The 19,511-nt window shown below is 42.4% G+C and overlaps 2 protein-coding genes across 16 annotated transcripts in view; both read right to left on the bottom strand.

The window, feature by feature from the left end:
- kcnq5b (potassium voltage-gated channel, KQT-like subfamily, member 5b) overlaps positions 1 to 9,719 on the bottom strand; it is a 124,456-nt gene extending 114,737 nt beyond the window's left edge. Inside the window, exon 1 of one of the 8 annotated variants that reach the window (XM_040033494.1) lies at positions 8,114 to 9,719. In XM_040033494.1, the coding sequence (XP_039889428.1) occupies positions 8,114 to 8,454 (341 nt within the window). In that variant the 5' untranslated portion in view covers positions 8,455 to 9,719. The remainder of the gene's footprint in view (positions 1 to 8,113) is intronic. The other 7 variants (XM_040033487.1, XM_040033491.1, XM_040033490.1 and 4 more) reach the window with 7 other exon arrangements.
- A 4,175-nt stretch (positions 9,720 to 13,894) lies between these two features.
- Positions 13,895 to 19,511, bottom strand: part of rims1b (regulating synaptic membrane exocytosis 1b) — an 82,661-nt gene continuing 77,044 nt past the window's right edge. For all 8 annotated transcript variants that reach the window (XM_040033478.1, XM_040033479.1, XM_040033480.1 and 5 more), the window contains 3 exons: positions 18,517 to 18,618; positions 18,189 to 18,328; positions 13,895 to 18,070 (listed from right to left, as the gene is read on the bottom strand). In XM_040033478.1, the coding sequence (XP_039889412.1) occupies positions 17,852 to 18,070; positions 18,189 to 18,328; positions 18,517 to 18,618 (461 nt within the window). In that variant the 3' untranslated portion in view covers positions 13,895 to 17,851. The remainder of the gene's footprint in view (positions 18,071 to 18,188; positions 18,329 to 18,516; positions 18,619 to 19,511) is intronic.

Raw genomic sequence — 19,511 nt, 5'->3', positions numbered from 1 at the left:
GAGATATTTCTAAGTGAGAATTTAAAAGGGTGGGTAACAAATGACAACTCAAAATATAATACACAACAGCAGTGGGATTTAGAGCAGCCTCTGATTAGTCATTTAGATGTCTACTAAACATTTTATTGTCTGTTGGCTTCACAGGCCCAATAACCTAAGCTTATCAAACACAGCTTTCAGGATGAGCCAGCATCCTTTACTGCAGTCTATAAAAAAGTATTTCTAACAACAAACCGACTGATAGATATTTAACAAGTGAGAGCAGTGAGTCCATATCGCCACTCTGTGCACCGCGGCTGTTCGGCGTGCCGGGGTGCCAGCTCAGAAACCTGAGGCGGAGAAACGCCATTTCCCCTGCGTGTTTTCCTGCCGCTGAACATACTTGGAAGGATAAGAGCTCGTTAATGCAGAGGTGAGATGAATGGCGGCACTGTGTACGCGTGTGCACGGACAGGAGAGAGGGCCGGCGAGGCCCCGCGACCGGCTCGGTACAGCACAAAGGCGGGCTCAGTGCTGCAGCTGTCGCAAAAATGTATCCAGCAGACATCCAGCTGTGGTTCCCGACCTTTTCATCTAATGTACCTCCACAGTCAGCTTCATCATCCATGCCTCCGATGCTCTACTGTACTCGTTTAAACTGGTTTTATACCAGATCTGGACAACTATGATCCAGATCTACACGTCAGTCATTCATTTATTCTACCTGCTACTCTATTAAACAGCGAGTACCTGGCGACAGTGGGAAGGAAACTCCCATTTAAAAGGAAAAAGGTTAGCGAAAAAAGATGCACTGTGATTTTATAATAGCAATAGTTTTAAGCTATCATAAAAAGATTAGCTGTAATAGCTATATAATGTTCAGCTTACAGTTGTAATAATCACCTACAATGCAACCTAACAATTAAAACTATTTTACATATTTTTAGCAACTTCCACAAAAAGTCCAATCACACAGCAATTTAAAATATTGACTCGTTAAGTTTATCTAACAATTTCATTCTAGAATACGTGACGAAGCTGAGCTTGATGCTGTTTTCATAGAGTAATCAATCACGTATCAACCACGTTGCTGTCCAGACACAGACCAACTCAATTTAACTAAGATGCAGTCAATAAAAAATTATGATGTTTAAAAGAGGATGTTCTGCAGAGTTCAGAAATAAAATAAAGAGAACCTATTTTTACACCGAAACAATGTGTTATGTGAAACCAATCGTGAATACGAGGCTCTCTAAAGGCACGCTCTGCTTACATAAGCCTTTAAAAAAAGACTCAAACCCATCTATTCAGTACATATTTTGTATGAAAATCTGGGCATGAAATGGTTTACATATAGATTACAGCCATCATTTAAAGCTATAGCAAGACCCTATTTAAACTGTGCAGAATTAGCTTATTTGGCTGAATGGATCAGAGCTCATGACAGTCAGGATCAGTTTCTTCTCTCCATCGCTTACAGTGTTATTGTAAGTCCGCCCCCTTTTGATTTTAATCAGTTGGTAATAAGGAAGTGATGCTAACGAACACGAACTAACGAACTATACCTGCGACATAAGGGAGCCATTTTTGAGATGAGAACTTTGACCTAACCTTCATAGTGTTTTTGCAAAAATTTGATGCTAACGAAACAAACAAAACAGATGCTAAAACAGTGAAGACCAGTGAGAGTCAGAACTGTAAATGCTCAAATTAACTCGTTAAAATTTTATTCAAATAGCAAAAATTCACAACAGTCATCTCAAGGTGTTTCCTATTATAATGTAAAGAGAGAGGAGCGAGTATGTCTGATGCAACAATCAGACATGCATGCTTCCTATTAGGAGACTATTAGCAGGCAACAGGAAGAGTGAGTGAGAGGTGAGGAGACAAACGCAGATCTCTTCCTCCTCACCTGAAGCCTCATCTCCTGAAATCAAGTTCAGGCTCTAAAATTACAACATGCAGCCGTCCTATCTGAGTACAGCTCAAGACAAGCTGGCTATAGCAACAGCAGCAGCTAGTCGCGAGCTAACGCTATGCCAGCTAATGTTAGGCCTGAATGTCCGATGTGCTTCGCTGAATTATTGACTCGTATCAGACTCCTTTCACTAGTTTTACACCCTCCAGAGTAAACACGCACGGATGCCTCACATCCGGCATTTTGACAGCTGAGGTAAACAGACTGACATCCTAGACTTACTACAGACGAACGGCCAGAGCGTTGAGGTGACTCAGGAGCAAAAATGTAAGATATTGCAAAAATATTTAACTGAAACTTATAGTTTTTTTTAATTCCTGAAGTGTTGATGTTAATAGAATACTTTAAAATATCCAGTGTACAGAAATGGGTTTTTGTTTTTTTTCCAATAATAGTAGAACCCATCAGAAGCCATTGTGGAGTACAGAGGGTTAACTGTCAAGAAAATGGATGTTACTTAGTTACACCAACTAATTAAGTAGTTACACTAATTAGCAAGTATCTGACTGTGTGTTTCACTCTTACAGTTATTGCAGGTTTCAACAAGGCTTTCCAGAGTTAGCTGGCTACATAGCACATCACTGTCACATCCAAATATGACCCCTCTGGCTACAAAAACACTCCAACAAGGCTTCAAAATGCAGTAGGGTCCGTCTTTTACATACAGTCTATTACTGAAGCACATGTCCACATTACAGTCTCACAGAGAACCTTTAAAAACAGACATTATCTATTATCTTTTTGTGTTTGTTTTCACTCTGTAACACAACATAAATTCAGCTTTTCCCTCCATATCGCAGCATTCTGCCAACCTCCGTGATCATAGCTCTCCTGCTCCCCAGTGATAAAAGCTATAGGAGTGTTTTGCAGGTGGTTCGTGGAGAGCAAGCACATCTCAGCTGTGACGTCAGCAATGCAAAGCTACAAAAATATTTAGCGAAGCAGCAGACAAGATAATGTCCTTAAAGTCCTCAATAATGTTACATAACATTTTTAACAATAAAAAGTTTTTCATATTCAGATATCACGTGACCCTTCGAACTGCACTGAGTCCTTCTTACCGAGAGCCTTTCATTCATGATTACAATAATTATGATTCTTGCATAAGAAAATTAAAAACCAGACACCTTTAAAAATAAGCTTGTACTGGAGTTTAACAATATATATATCTGTCTTGGTTGTCTTTTTATTTCACATCACAAAGCAGCACAGCAGGCGGGAAAAACACCCTGTTCTTAACTGAGATTATGCAAATTTGCTGCTTGCCTCAGGGACCATTCTGGTGTCGAGTATCATGTGAACATGTCTGCATGTCTGGTGATTAGTTCGCAGAAACCCAACCAAAGGGTTTCCACACAAACGTTTGGTTTAATCTACGACCGGAATGAATTTTAATAGAAACAGATAGAATTTTTCAGCCATGGTTATATTTCAGAATAACCATGAATGGATAATACTTGGAACTTATTCCAAGATTAGATTATGTTATCACTTTATTTCATGTTTCTGATGATGTTAGTCTAACGATAACCTATAATACAATTATCGATAGTACCTCATTGCTTTCACATTATTAACAGCATACTGGGACTTTCATTCCTAACATTGTACTATAACTTTTTTTCTCCTGCCCCAAAATGCTCAGTTTCAGACAGTTTTGTTTCTATTCTTGACTCTGACGTCAGAGAGAGGGGGATATCCCTTAATGATCATGGCAAGCATGTGAGCACAGAAGCCACACCCACCTTTCATTCTAATCTCGTGTGTATGAACGGCAGCCAGTCAGATGAATGCCTGCTAAAACGGACCCTTCCTTTCAAAGGGGAGGAGCTTAAATGGTTTAGTTCAGACAGGGGATGAACTAAAGGCAGCAGCAAGGCCCACTTTAAGGCAGGTGAGGACTTTGAAATGTGAACCATGCAAATCTATTCTAGCAGAGTTGAAGAAGGAATATGGGGGTAAATGAGCAGAAGGCACATTAAATGTTTTCCAACTGTTCAGCCCCAAGTACACAATACTCAGATAATACTCGTGACCATTACCTGGTTGTTGCTTACATGATAGAAATCACCTCTTTATTATCAAACTCTTACAATATTACCAAGCTAACCCACAGTGCTACCATTTGTGTATCGGGTACACCGTGTGCAAAACCTGCATTTAAACTAACCACCTTCTTCTGAGGGTGCCCAACATGCAAGGCTTTTCTTTGCAAATTAGGTACTTATTAGGTTACTAAAACACATTTAAACCACCGGTTTCACCGAATAATTGGATTATGAGAATGTGAAATGGACCCCAAAGCAAAATATCACCTTGCTGCTTCTTTCAATTTCAGTTAATTTCAGGTTTTCCTGTCCATTGAGCCAACTCTCCCCTACACACCAGCCAGTGAGTGCTCCGATTACTGAGCTGTGATTTAAAGAAAGATTGATTAATACGCTTGCAGTGCTTTTAATGGTGAACCACAGTTAGGTCTGACATCAGATGGACATGGATGTCATCTTATTTCAAAGATAACAACTGTGACGGTGACACACTCGGCTTCAACAACTGTCCTATAAGCAGACCAGTATAACTTCAAGGCCACTAACCATCACAGCTCCATTCATCACAGTACAGGAGAGACAGCAAAGGGCCGAGTGAGAGTTCACTCCTCCTCCCACATCTCCAGTTCAAGCTTGCTGCCGCAGGAATGAAAGAAAAGCATTCAGTAACTTCCAGGCCACCCGACCATGCGTTCCTAATGTTCTAGAGCGCCGATGTGAGGAGTCTGAAGATCCCTGTGGGCGTGTGTGACTAACTCACTTTCATAAAATATGTAAATTAGCAGTTTTCAGTCAAGCTTTTAACAAAAACAGCAAACTAAAGCATATCGACTGGTGTACGTCTAAGCTATGGCTCCAATAAAGGGGAATATGGCAGGTCAGCGTAAAGCTGGATGGCTCAAAGTACTGGGGCTGAAGCGATGGCACGTTCATGCTAAAAATAAATATAGAGCAAGTGTAATTCAAAAGTTTCAAATCTGGATTTTAGAAAAAAAAATCTAAATTCTGGTTCCCGGAAAAAAAAAAAAAAATGTTGCCCATGACGCAGTTTACATGAAAGGGTGTAAAACGAACCCACACCCCTGACTGGTCACAAACACTAGATTCTCTATTTTGGTTGTAGCAAATCATTGAATTTAGGCCTTTTAGTTAATATACAAACAAATCTGAATGGGAGGGATTGTTGGAGTAAAGGTCACAGAAACATTTAAAGCTTAGAAATATAGTGTTGAAAATCAGCTTGAATCACTTGCAGGGGGTTAGTAAATCCATCCATGTCGCTATGTCGAATTCTACTTTAGTAAACATCAAACTTCCTTAACAGTGCTTATCTTTGAGGTAACACAGAGCTGCTATTGTAGCTTTTGGTTGATGATTGTACTATCCAATTTTAACCCAACACTGCAGGGAGCAGATGCTGCTCCACGGAAAAGAAGCAAGGCTTGTACGGAGTGAGACGAGCCAGTGGCTCAGAAACAGCTTTTGTAGAAACTGAGAAAACTTATTGTCCCATTAGTTAGCCAGCTAACAAGCATGATAATTCAAACCCCGTGTCAAAAATCAAGGTTCACACCAAATCCAGCCCTTTGCAAATTTTGACCAATTTTGGTTTTTAATTAAATTTGGCCCTAGTTGTAGCTGTGGTCTGCAGAGTGATTCTTTCACCGTGTGCGAGCTGCACTAAATGGACAGCTGAAAAACTGCTCAACTTGCAGCTAGCTCGATTTGCATCAAAATGAAAAGGTGATGCTGAGACAACTTTACTGGGTGGAAACAGAGACCTCTGTAGCTTTATTTCCACAAGACAATTCCTGTGTTAAAAGAGCATAACTTGCATTGTTGCCAGCAGAGATATGGAGGCTTTTCCAGGGAACTGAGCTTCTGTTCACTGTGAACTAAAGACAGACATGCAGTTACAGCAACATGCTTCTGCGGGCTCAATCTTAAAGTTTTGGTAATGTTATTTTTTTACGTGCAGCCGACTCCATGTCAGAAGGCAGATCTTTGCAGGCCAAATAACCCATATTGTATCTGCATACAGTCACCAGGGTGCAGTGTCAAAAATGTGTGGAACAGCTTGTAATATAAGCATTCTTGTTAATTTAATGCTGTTCCTGGTCATTTACCTGAGCCCCATGCCTGAGAGATAACAGATCATAATATACAAAGAACGTCTTCTTCTTAAGCCAAAAACATTTACAACTGTCTGTTGAAATCACAGTTTGTGCTTTAAATTGTACTTTTTTCTGACCACTGACATTTTTTCCACAGTTCTGCCTCCTGGTGGTGGGCTCAGTCGTCTTTACCTTTTCTGTTCAAACCAACTCTTCAGCCAGTCAGTATTCGACGTGTGGATAAGACGGATGCAATGTCTTTGTTGGACTGTGCACATGTCCATCTCCATAGCCTCAGTGGTTCAAATCTCATATCCTTCTAACCTCTGCACCGCCAAAAAGCTACACAAAGAAAAGCCAATCAAATGGAGAAGATGGCTGCTCCTCCCTAACCCTGGTTCTGCTGGAAGCATCTTCCTGTTAAAATGGAGATCTTCTTCCCCACAGCCTCCAAGCGCTGCTCATCTCCTTATCTGATCATTGTGGTTTTCTCTAGTATTAGGTATTAAGAGCTTTACCTTACAGAGTAAAGCACCTTGAGATGACTGGTTTTGTGAACCAGCTCTAAGTAAAACTGAACTGGACTAATCAGAGGTTTTAAAAACGTATATCCGAATGTTTTCTACAACTAGTTAGGTGGTTATAAACATCACACGCAGTCGATCATACGAGTCCAAGGCCAACAGCTTCTTTGTTTGCTCCTCCAGTACAATGGCAGCTAATTCATGCAGCACTGTGAAAGGAGGCAGCACATCAAATGAAAAGATAGAGACACACTTAAATATATCAAACCCAAAAATGTCATTCAGGCACATCTGTAACTCATTTAGTTACAGACGTGTCAGACCTGTCTTAATAAATATTATGGGAAATCTGTTTTTTTGGTTTAAATTTTCAGTGGTGCTTCATCTCTATACGCCACTTAAAACGTCTTTCCTGATGTCATTTCCCTCTTTTCTTTTCTTGTTTTTTGTCACATGTATACAGTTACAGTGCTGGATGCTCATATTAAATATGGCCAAAGTTTCACATCAATAGATCAGCATATGCTGAACAGAGAGGAGCTGAAAAAGCAAAGTTAAACAAAAGATAAGTTGGGTTTTTTTGAACTGGGAATCATGTGAAGCTCCAGTTGAGCCTCGGAACAAGAACATGATGCTGGAAATGAGCAGAATGCGTCCTCTTTAACCAACATGCTGCTGTATTGTAACTGAACAGTATTTATTAACAGGACCAACTCTGCAACGAGAAAAGGATCCGATTTCCATTTCTGCCTTCCATCACCGCGCACGACACATGAAATTTCGATTTCACTGTCTAGGAAATTTTAAAACCGTTTTCAGTCAGCGAGTGTAATTTCTTTTAAAAGAATGCGACATGAAAGGTGCCACCGCAGACCACAGCCTACACACGACACCAAGGGAAAAATCCTATGTGCTCATGAAGAATGCAGTTTGAAAGAGTAGCTTTAATGATGACTCAGAAAGAAAAGTGAACACTTGAGCTGTTTGCGTTGTGTGTAAACAGCTTCTGTCCTCCCTTTGCAACCCCTCCCCTTAGTGTACACACAACACACACACCAAAGAAAAAAAATGGTGCTTTGCAGTCAGCATGTGTCTCGACTTCCTTCCTCCCTCTCAGGAACAGTTATCACGCCACAACAACAAACAATCGCACGCGGGAAATTAAATACAGCTGGCTGAGAAGCGAAGAAAGGCGCACAGCACGGCTGAAGATGTCCTAACCGCCGGGACCCTGAGATCCGGGTTTAACAGCACACATGAAACTCATAAACGCAAAAGTGACCTGTTAGTCTCACACTGAAGCTGCTTCATGTGCAAAAGCTGTGAATCTGGCGCATGTCAGCCATCACATATCAAAAGTGCCCCAAACTGAATCAAGCTTTCTAACTGCAAACCCTCCCGCAGGGACCATCAACAGGTGTGCATCCTCGCATCACACAACTCCGCACGCATATCATAACGTGAACTTACACAAACGCGTGGTAGATGAACGCCCAGGCTCTCGGTCTTTCCAGCACGTTGTACAGGTAGTTCTGAAGCCGCCGGTAGCGCACGTTTCTCCGGCCGCTCTGGGTGCTGTATAAGAGTGGCTTCCCCAGCAGGCTGAGCCGGGCTCCCTGCTTCCCCCTCGCGTTGTCGGACCCGGCAGCACCTGCGGCGCCGGGGGCCGACAGCAAGCCGTCTCCTGCGTTGTTCATCATCTTTCCGCCGGACTCCACATCCTTCAAGCCGTAGCCTTCGGTACGGTGCCCCGGTGAGGTCCTCATCCAGAGCCCGGTGCCGCCTTCGTCTCCGCTGTGGTTCCGGGGCATGGCATCACCAAAGCGGGCGTCAAGTGAGCGCAGGTCTTTTCAAGCATGCGTCTCCCGACGCCGGTAGTCCCGCCGTGCACGAACAACAAACTGCACGTGCGACGGGCACCCCACCAGAAGCCGAGCTGGGAGTGAGAGCAGCGCGCGGCGCACCGTGTGCCGTCACTCCTCTGACCGCCCTCTTTCTCGCTCCGCGTTTACACAACGGCTCCCGCGCGTGAAGGTATCCACGCCGCGTGTCCTGTGCTGGCTCGCACCAAAATCACAAGTTACAGATGTCACGAGGAGAGACGTCTCTCGCTTCACCGCCTGTTGCTTCCACGCACGCCTCTGCGTCCACGTGCACAGGCGCATCAGAGCTGCCCTCGCGCGACGGCTTTATCTTTATCACACTTTGTCGTCGCTGTGGCGATTGTGTCTCACTTTTACACGCTGTTTAAAGAAAGAAGCGTCCACTCTGAGTTGTTTTGTCTTCGCGGGCCAGGACAGCAGACATGCAAATGAGGAACCGTCGCTCCTCGTGTAATTCGATTTCCTGAAGAAGTTCAAAATTACACCCGGTTGTTGGTTTTTTAAGTCTATCAGGTAACACGGGTTCTGCAGAATTTTCCACTTTCTGTGCTGGAAAAGTAACCGCAGAGGAAGGCGCAGTGAACATCTGCAGAAAGTATTACGATTCTTTATTCTTTATTACACGTTTTTATGGTTTGTCTGATCACTCTGATCACACTGGCACAGTAAAAGCCTTTGAGTGTCACCCTTTTCTTTTCAAAGCTGCTCTGTCATCTGCTGTCCTGCTGTCACCGCAACCACGTGGCACCAGAGACGCATAATTTCTCGGCCGAAGTGCATTTTGAACCTGTCACGCCGTCTGTTGTGTATCTGTCTCGGTGCTGCACTGACATAACAGCCCGACATAAACTCAGAGACGATTCTAAACTGCGGGGGTCCTGAGGCTGAATGGAATCAACCCGGCCTGTTGTTTCCTTTGTGTCACTGCAGCCACGCTGAACACTGCTTTGGTTAGAAAATGTCACGTCAGTTACGCCTCGTGTGTGAACTTCCTCTTCTGTTCACAGTCACACAGGCTGAATATTCTTATAAGCTGGCCCCACCGTGAGTCCAAGAAGAGGCCCCCCCTCGGGAAACAGAGGAGAGAAACGGGGAATAGAAAGGGGGAGCATATTTCTCCTATACTGGTTTCCATTTATTGGCTCCCTGTTAAATCCAGACTTGAATTCAAAATCTTGCTCCTCAAGAATAATCAAGCCCCATCTTACTGTATCACCCCATTAGAGCACTTCGCTCTGGCACTGCAGGCCTACTTGTTGTTCCTAGAGTATTTAAAAGTAGAATGGGAGGCAGAGCCTTCAGTTTTCAGGCCCCTCTTCTGTGGAACCAGCTTCCAGTTCGGATTTGGAAGACAGACACTATCTCTAATAATAAGATTAGGCTTAAAACTTTCTTTTTTGCTAAAGTATATAGTTAGGGCTGAATCAGGTGACTCCCAAATCCCCCCTTAGTTATGCTGCAATAGCTGTAGGCTGCCGGGGGATTCCCACGATGCAAACAGTAATTCTTCTTTACACCTCTCTGCATTGAATCATTAGTTGTTAATGTTGTTAATCTCTGACTCTCTTCCACAGCATGTCTTTTGTTCTGTCTTCCTCTGTCACCCCAACCGGTTGCAGCAGATGCGACCGTCTCCCACGTTGTTCTCTCCCTGAGCCTGGTTCTGCTGGAGGTTTCTTCCTGTTAAAAGGTCATTTTTCCTCCCACTGTCGCCAAAGTTCTTGCTCATGGGGGTCATATGATTGTTGGGTTTCTCTCTGTATGTATTATTCTAAGGTCTACCCTACCATATAAAGCGCCTTGAGGCGAGTGTTGTTGTGATTTGGTGCTGTGTCAATAAAATTTAATTGAATTAAATTTCTGAATATGAATGAGGTGTGAGTGCCAGTGGTAGGCGTCAGTCCCATCACAATTTAAGAAGGTCAGGTAGCACCAAAGTGCATCTTCTGCTGTTTTTGATCCATTGATTCTGCAGGAGCTGCTTTATCACCCTCAGAGCTCAACTCTGCTCTGTATTCCTACAAAACTACTCCATCTACTGGTGCATCGGGCAGTCTTTCTCAGTGATGGAAGAGTGGCACCAGCAGATTCCAGACACAACATCAGAAGAGTGCAGTCCTGGGAATGATGATTATGAAGCATTATGAAACAAGCGGCACTGAAAACGGCTTCATTTTGAGCTGCAAATGATTCTGGTTCTCATTCAGTTTGACATTTAAAAATAAATTTCGCATGAAGCTGTTTGCTCAGATGAGTTTCAGCTTACCGTTCCCATCTTCATGTTACCTGGCACAAAAACCCAAAGGGTGGGGATATATAAACTGGTTTAAATTAGAACAACCAATTTAATTAAGGGCTCAATGTTTTTAAAGCCTGAAATGTTTAGTTTTAACTGATAGGTGATTTTTTTTTTAATTAAATGTTGCATTAAAAAGTAGAATAAAGACCTTTGTTTTGAGCCTTTTACTGGTTTTGACCACAGTCATAATGAAAACCCATCATCATTTAGCTTTTTTCATTACTCATCCTATGTCTTGATTACTATGTTTATGTGACTCATTTCCAGAGCTTCCTAATAGCAGCTCAGTTTCTGTATGAAATGTGTTGATCTGAAATGTACCGACCACCAGTGATAGGAAACATGAGTAGAGTCCTCCTCCACAATTATTTATTTATTTATTTTTAAATTCCAACTTCAAAGCCAAAATCCAAAGAATATTGCAGCATATTTTGGACCCATGATTGGATAGAAGTATGAGTATTACATCAGCCACAGTTTGAACAAAGCAATAAAAATGCTCTACTGTAAATAAATTTTAAAAAAAAGAGTACATTTCAGATTTACTTTTTCCCATTTTGTTAACAGAAATATAACTTAAGCCAAATGTAACACCTGTGTAACCATGTTCAGTTACACCTCAGTGTAACAGGCTGGCTCAAACTACCCCTCAAAGGAAAGATTGTATGACAATTTCACATGACTCCAAAACCCTGATTATAGCCGTGTGAACTCTAAAATGAAGTGCTGGAAACAGACAAAACCCTAACATGGTCAGACTGTGCAGTAAGAAAGCACCTAGAAAGTTTAGAGAGGAAAGGACTAGTGTTAGGAGGGTCATAATCTAAGATTAAAGATGAGAAAATGCATGTTTGTAGGCTCAAAACCAGAAACACGTCACCTTAAAAGATCAGTATGAGAGCACACAGCCTAAAAACCCACGCAATCACAAGTAAATGCAAAACTATTGTTTCCAGTGAAGCCACTTAAAAAGAGAGAAGCCCAAATTACTCAGGTGTGTACTGTTTCCTGATGTCCTTCCATTGTCTGCTCATTGGCTCCTGAACCAGGAGGTCAAACCAGCCATACAAGCAGCAACAGAGTATTTCCATTAGATTTCACTTTAATAGTTATTTTTAAAGGTGATGTTTCCTTTTTTTCCCTGTCATATATATTATGATAGTGGATGATTATATTAAACAGATCCAAAGTTCCAAATATCCTGTCGGCCCCGCCCCTCCCTAAGCCTGGTTTTGCCGGAGGTTTCTTCCTGTTAAAAGGTCGTTTTTCCTTCCCGTTGTCACCAAAGTTCTTGCAGATAAGGAGTCATATGATTGTTAGGTTTTTCTCTTTGTGTATTATTGTAGGGTCTACCTTACAATATAAAGTGCCTTGAGGTGTTGTTGTGATGTTGGTGATGTATAAATAAAACTGAATTGAATTGAAATAACGAGGTCAGTCTATATTTAAGTTGTAGGTTTGAGCAACACCGCGCATTCTTCAGACTGCTCTAAACATTTGGAGAGTGAATGTGCCTCATCTGGTCATTACTGATCTCTGGCTCTAGGAAATCTCTGGCTGTGAGGAGAGCCAATCTACTTCCTGTTAACCCCGTTGTATAGGAACTAACTTCCGCTCTAGCTGAGTGTTGAACAGGACAAAAAGAAATCCCACAGTTTATTAGACACTAGCATTCTGCTAATGTGTGTTTCTGTATCTCCATGCATGCAGAGGAGCAGGCGACTGTGGTGACTGAAAACGCTGCAGCTACAAAATTTCAGCTGCTGCTCGCTTCATGCCTCAAATAAAAATGGCAGAAGCTACAAATTGCTTTATGGTGGTATGATGTCCCTAAAACTCTCAGAAAGGTATTTTTGGACAATAAAAAAACAATTGTCTCAACCCTTCCATCAAAATTTATTTATTTATGCACTATTTCAGAGGAAGTACGTTATTGTAAAAGTACTCTGCTGTGAGCACAAAAGCCCCACCCCCCTGCTGTAATTCCTTTTAGGAGGCGCAGTGAAAGATGGCTTTTAACAACTTGTTTCAGACAGAGGATGAAGTGTGGCACTGAAACAAGACCCAGAATGAGATAAATTAGCATTGTTTTGAACTGTGGGTCATACACAGCTACTCTGATAGAGTCCAAGAATAAAAATACGAGGCTGGAAATGGATAATCCTTTTATGCTGGTGTTCTCTTTTATAAAAATCTGCACCCTTTTTAATCCCACTTGAGAAGAAATAAGTTGTAACATGTTTTGCTGGAGGGAAAGCAGTGGTAAACTTACAACCTAAACTATCACTGGTCTCACGTCATCTCATCATGTGAGATGGTTTCTGGGTCCTGAACCTCATGCCGACAGACTCTCAGACTGTTTTTCCCGGCATCGCTCGGCTCACATGAGCCTTTCTTTTCCCAAAGGTTTTGTTTGTTTAATATTTTACTTGGGAAGCCCGTCTTCATGGATGATATTAAAAGTTAACTTTGAAATGTTTGTATTCCACATGAACTCATGGTTTCTTTTCCACCAATGCATGACCTTTGACTTTATTAGATAGATTAATCTTATTCCTGGGAGCAGCATGGAAATTTTATAGTGGCCTCTGACATGTGTGATCTACATGTGTCTTTTCCACGATGGTCTGTGTCCATGTTTTATACAGGCAGGTTATGACCCCTGATGCTGCAGCACAGAGGGAGCCTGGGGGCCCGGCTGCCAGGGCGAGGGTGGTGGGCGGGTCAGTGTAGATTGCCTGCAGATGTTGTTTTTGGGGGATCCTGTGGTTACTTAACAACAAGTGGAGCATAAATCTCCCAAGCTCTGTGTTGTATAAGAAACAGCAGATCCTTTTTGGTTAGATGGATCGCAGTGGCAAGACTGTGATGGTGTTGTATGTAGTACCACATGGTTGTCATGTGACTTTATTCACAAACAGAGCACTTAAGAACCTAAAATTGTCCTCCGTTCTCTCATCTCTGGTCTATGAGACTTTACTTTGCAGAAGCCGTCTGTTTACAGGTTCCACTTTAAAAAAACAACAACAACATTTCATTGTTAAAATTTTATTCACAGCATGTCTTTTGTCCCGCCTTCCTTCTCTCAACCCAACCGGTCACGGCAGATGGCCCCGCCCCTCCCTGAGCCTGGTTCTACCGGAGGTTTCTTCCTGTTCAAAGGGAGTTTTTCCTTCCCACTGTTGCCAAGGTGTTTGCTCATAGAAGGTCATAGGATTGTTGGGTTTTTCTCTGTATGTATTATTTTAGGGTCTATCTTACAATATAAAGCGCCTTGAGGCGACTGTTGTTGTGATTTGGTGCTGTATAAATAAAACTGAATTGAATTGAAATGGTGTATTGAATTAGAAAAACACCACTTAGGTGAAGGAAAGCAGCCTTACATGTATGTCTATACTGTGTGTGCTGAAGAACATATCTTGGTCTGAAATTACGCCGGTGTTCCTCACAGGATCACTCGAGGCCAAGGTAAAGCCATCCAGACCAAGTACCTGGTTAAATAACATCACAACTTTAGGGATTTTTGCATTAAAAAAAGACCGAAAACTCATTACATAAGAACCTTTTAGAAAATCTTTCTGGTATATCATGTGGTCACAAACTGTATTTTATTTGCTAAAATATCTTGGTCGTTTGAGGTTATAGTGCTTTATAAATAGTTGCTGCTCCCTTTCCAGAAGGCGTCATCACACTGGTTACCAGCGCATGTTTGATTTGGCAGACTTTATATTGGATGCCCTTCTTGACCCAAACAAAAGCATGAAATAACAAAAAAAAGGAAATAAGGACGACATAATCAGTGCAACACATATTGATAAAAACTGCAGTTTCTCTTGTGGCCACTCAAGACTGACTTCTAAAGTGAGTCACTCTCCATAGACTCCCTTGTTGAAATAGGTCAACTTTAGAGCAAAAATTATCATGCTTACTGCTTGCTACACAAATTATTTTCCACTCCTTGATCAATTTATTCCTTAATGAGAACTCTTTAGGTATAAATATTACTATATTAATAATTATTAAGTAATATTACTATTACTCACCTGTTTAAACTTTATTAGCCACGTGTTTGTCTGAGTAACAGATAGGACACTAACTGTCTGCTAGGATTAACCTCAGCTAACTGAGCTCACCGAACTGGACATGTAGGCCATGTTGATTGCTGTAAGAGCTACTAGTATGGTCTGACTACTGTTTAGATTCCTAAGCTGTTATCTGCACAGACAAGTTAATACGATGGCCACGGCGCATAAAAGTCTAGAATTTTGTTGTGCATGCTACTGTACATAGCACTAATTAGCGGGTATGTCCAGCAATAGACCCATAGAGTTGGTTAGCATTTGCTAACCAAACTAGCTAGCGTTAGCAGATAGCTCATCACCTTCTCAACTGAATAAAAGAGGGGGAAAGCACATGTTGTTCTTTTATATTGTATCTAGAACTGATGAAAACACTTGAAATATGTTTTTATGAACTGTAATAAATTTACTACGGTGGGAACAGTGATGGCCCTCTCTCTCTAAAATAATGCTGCTCTGCTCAGAGATGCACAGACTGAGAATAAATATTAGCTTTCCCACAAACAAGGCACCCTGGCCTTTTGACATCATGTCAAATCAGAAAATTAAAAAATAAGCATGAGAAAGACTCAAGGAAAACATTGGTATTTTTTCCACACATTCTTTTTTATTTGTAAATCATAAAAATGAAATTTTTTTATATATAAAACATACACATCATTTGAGCCACATCTGTTATACAAACAAGAAATGTTGCAGTGAATGCTTTACTTTTTTCTGATTTTCTTGTTTCAGTGGAACACAGAAGTTGTAAACAATCAGCAATTTTTTCTCCTGTTAATACTGACAAGGAAAAAAACCCTAAATAAATAAGGAAAAAAACAGCTTCACTGGACAATGAAAAGAAATCTGGAGTGAGGCGGGACTGAGCATGGCGGGCCGGGCACAGACGCCGAGTTCGAAGCACAGAGAAGTGTTCAGACGAGGACTTTCAGACCCATCGCCGTCCCACAGCACGGTCCCCTCGTCACCTAAAGTACTAATCGCTCCTTATTATAAGACTTGGCCCCTTTTCTCAGTGAACCAAATGAAAACCCCGGGAATAGTGCTGAGTATTTACAGGGTGCGACTTTCTGTGCATCTGAGTTTATTCTCCGTGTCGTCTGAAATCATTATGTTGAAACATAATTCATATTTTCATAGATCTGATTTGTACATATTTATTCATACATCGTCCCAGCCCCTCGGAGGTATACTATGATGTGGAATAACAGTAAGAGGGGCTGCGAGGTCTGCTCAGTACAGTACAGTACATCTTCCAGAGACATCAATGTAATCTTGGGATTCGGTTTGAGAGACATTCAGCACCGGACTGAAGGACGTGGACTGGACTGCAGTGGATTTAGATGTCTTTGCGTAATGGGAATGGCTTCAGTTTCTTGGTTTTATCTCTTTAATATTCAAGTACGAGCAAACTGTACAACTGCATGCAACATACAAGCGGCCCTACAGTATGTGGAGCTAACACGCGTATCTAGATTTTTTTTTGTTTGTTTGTTTACAAAAATGTGCATGCAGCTTGGAACGGGTTCCAAAGTCATGCTGCCCCTCCCCCCTCCGGGTGGGAGGAGCCTGCAGGCCGGACGGAGGATGAGCGTTGGCGTCCCGACGGATCGATCTGATTGGCCCACATTCACCGAGATGCACGAGGAAAAAACTGTGACAATATTTGTTGTTCTGTTTGCCTCCGAACGTCGAGACGAAACGATGAAGAGAACCGGTGACGGGAGGATTGCTGCTTTTTGTCCTTTTTTTTGTTTTTGATTTTTTTAGCTATGTATTATTTTTTTTTCTTCAAAACGTTAAACTTTTTGTCGTAAAAAAATCAAGCTCTTGTGCTTGTGTTTAAATTTAAAAAGAAAAAAATGTTGAACTAAAGATTGGATAAAAACCTTTAACATGCCGGGAGGGAGGGAATGTGCCTCCCAAAAAATGTGAAAAATTAGACGCCCCTGTCTCGCTCTCACATAGGTGAACAAAGATTTACGTTTTCTTTTTTTTTACATTGACATTGTACCCTTGTGATATTTCAAAGTGACATAAATTTTACTTATTGGTCAACCTCCTGGGAGGCCTAATATACAACTATACAAAGACGACTGGCCTGCACGCTTGCCAGCAAAACAACGCTAATCTCACATGTAAAAATCTAACCTGTTCCCCGCCCTCTTCCTGCATAACACTTGCAGACATTTAATAGCTTCTTTTTTTTTTTTTAAATCTCTTGTATTTTATTTTTACTCTCCATGCACACACCAGACTGACAACATTATCATGAGCATTTTTAAAAACATCTTGTGCCAGTAGTAACGAAGGGAAAGAAATGAACAACAAAGCAAACACGCTGAAACGGTGCGGCTTCAGAGCAGCCATGGTAAACATATTGAAAAGAGGATCTTTCCACAGAGAAGGGGGGGGACCAGTAATGCGGCTCCGAGGTCTAGGCACCAGAAGAAGGCCCTGTGCTTCCAGACTGAGCACCCCGTCCCCCACGCACGGCGGGGACGGGAATGCCAGCAGTCTGTTGGGGTTCTGGAGGAGGCCACTGCAGGGAGCGCAGCGCCGCCTGCAGGAGCGGAGGGTGATTACCTCTTGTCTCGAGTCCATACATTCCGATGCTTTACATACATTTCTTTGCTATTGTTGATTCGGTTAAAAGCCACCCTGCTTCGTTTGGATTCTCTGGTACTGTCTGGACAGCTGCTGCACGGCTTCTTCAGCACACACAGAGAAAACACAGAGACTTTTCCTCGAATGGACATGAAACACTGAAATGCGACGCTCCCTACGACAGACAAAATTAACCGCGGCAGGAGTGATTGTCAGATTTCAACAAAGCTTTCTGGTGTTTCTGATTGTTGTTGTTCTACATTTCTGCCGTTAGTATTTCATTTCTCTCCGAGTTTTAGTTTTAGTTTTTTCTCGGTGGTGTAGAGCTGTTTGTCCACTAAGATCGGACCCCGGGCGGTCCGGACGAGCTGTCGAGAGACGACTGAGAAGCTCGTCGCGTCAGGGAGGCGAGTGTCGGATCCACCAGAGAGGATGGTGGGAACAGCTTGTACCAACCGATGACTGTGCTTGATAAGTCCAGCTCCTCCAATAAGATTTGTGCAACTCCCATGAAGCTTTTATGGTCCATGCGGCCATAGTCTCCCCATACAATCACCTGAAGGAAAAAATAATTTCACGTTGTCATGTTGCTCTGCTCGATTTCCGTCAGCATGAAGTAGGAGGGGGGGGAAGCATTTAACTTTGTGATGAAGGGAAATAAATCTCCTGCTCACCTGTAACACTTTCCCCTGCGGGCTCTCCTCAAATAGCAGTGCTTGCTGGTACAGTGGGTCAAGTGTTTTCCGTGCAATCTTGGTTTTCTTTTTGGCTACGTACGCTCCATTATTCAGCAGATAGACTTTGACATATGGAGCTGACGGCAGAAACAGAGCAATAAAAAAAGCCATTAGTGGGAACACTATCGGCTCTCAGGGCTGGTTGTACGAACGCAAAGAACAGGTGAGCTTGAGTCGAGTGTATATACTGGATTATAATAACATGTGTGTGAGTGATGGAGGGATTAGTTGGTCTGTGGCGGCTTCAGTCAGGTTGGGCTCTTACCAGGGAGAGATTTGGATCCTGGCTTCTGTACAAGTCCTCGTGCTCTGATCACCTCCACCTCCAGCTGACCCTTTTTCTCCATCATACCGATCTGGATATCACCTAAAAAACACAGCACAAAAAATAAGAAAACAAAGAGCTCAACACCAACATCTACTACCGACAGGAGCGCAGACTTAATGCATAGGTAACACTCTGAGCCTGGCACAATTAAATCGATCATCATCAACAATAACAATAAAAAAGAACAAGATTAAGTAAAAATAATCATAAGAAAGAATAAAAATATAAAATTAATAGTTATAAGAACATGAAAACAGTCTTGTCTTTCTCCCTCCCTATGTCCTGATTGTCGTGTGCACTCATGTGCTGAACATTGCTGCATTGTCCTACTGGAGGACTTAAATGCTCACATGGGCAATGACAGAATGATCTAGAAGGGTGTGAATGGGAGGGACTGGCTGCACCGCAGTTTCTCCAAATTGAACACGATGTTCAAACATGAGGGTGTCCAAAAGTCCACGTGGCACCAGGACACCCTGCGTCGCAGGTCAGTGATTCATTTTTGCACTTCACCACCTGTTGGTGAGTTGCATCAGGTGGCAATGGAAGATGTTGGACAGTGAGGGTGAACTTGGCAAAGGCCAGAGTGTCAAGCTCTTCAGCTCTCACTTTGAGCAAAACTTTAACAGCATTCTGTGGAAAGCGGACCCTAGTGTGGCGGTAATCCCTGAATCAGATGAACAGCAGAGGTTAAAGGAGCCATCAAGCAGTGGGAGGGATTCTATCAAGCATGGTGAGCTTGTGGGACAGCATAGGCAGCTGACAGGTACCAACAGGCCAAGTGGATTGCAGCTCTTGCAGTACCAAAAAACTCAGGTATGGGAGGAGCTCAGCGAGGCCATTGAGCAGGACTTTTAGTCGACCTTGAAGCAAGTCTGGTAAATCGTCAGGTGACTCGAGTGGCGTGGACAGCTCCCTGCAAACACTTTTTA

This window comes from Simochromis diagramma, unplaced genomic scaffold, assembly GCF_900408965.1.
Source record: "Simochromis diagramma unplaced genomic scaffold, fSimDia1.1 OVJJ01000571.1, whole genome shotgun sequence".
Classification (NCBI taxonomy): Eukaryota; Metazoa; Chordata; class Actinopteri; order Cichliformes; family Cichlidae; genus Simochromis; species Simochromis diagramma.
This window is presented reverse-complemented; position numbering and strand designations above follow the sequence as displayed.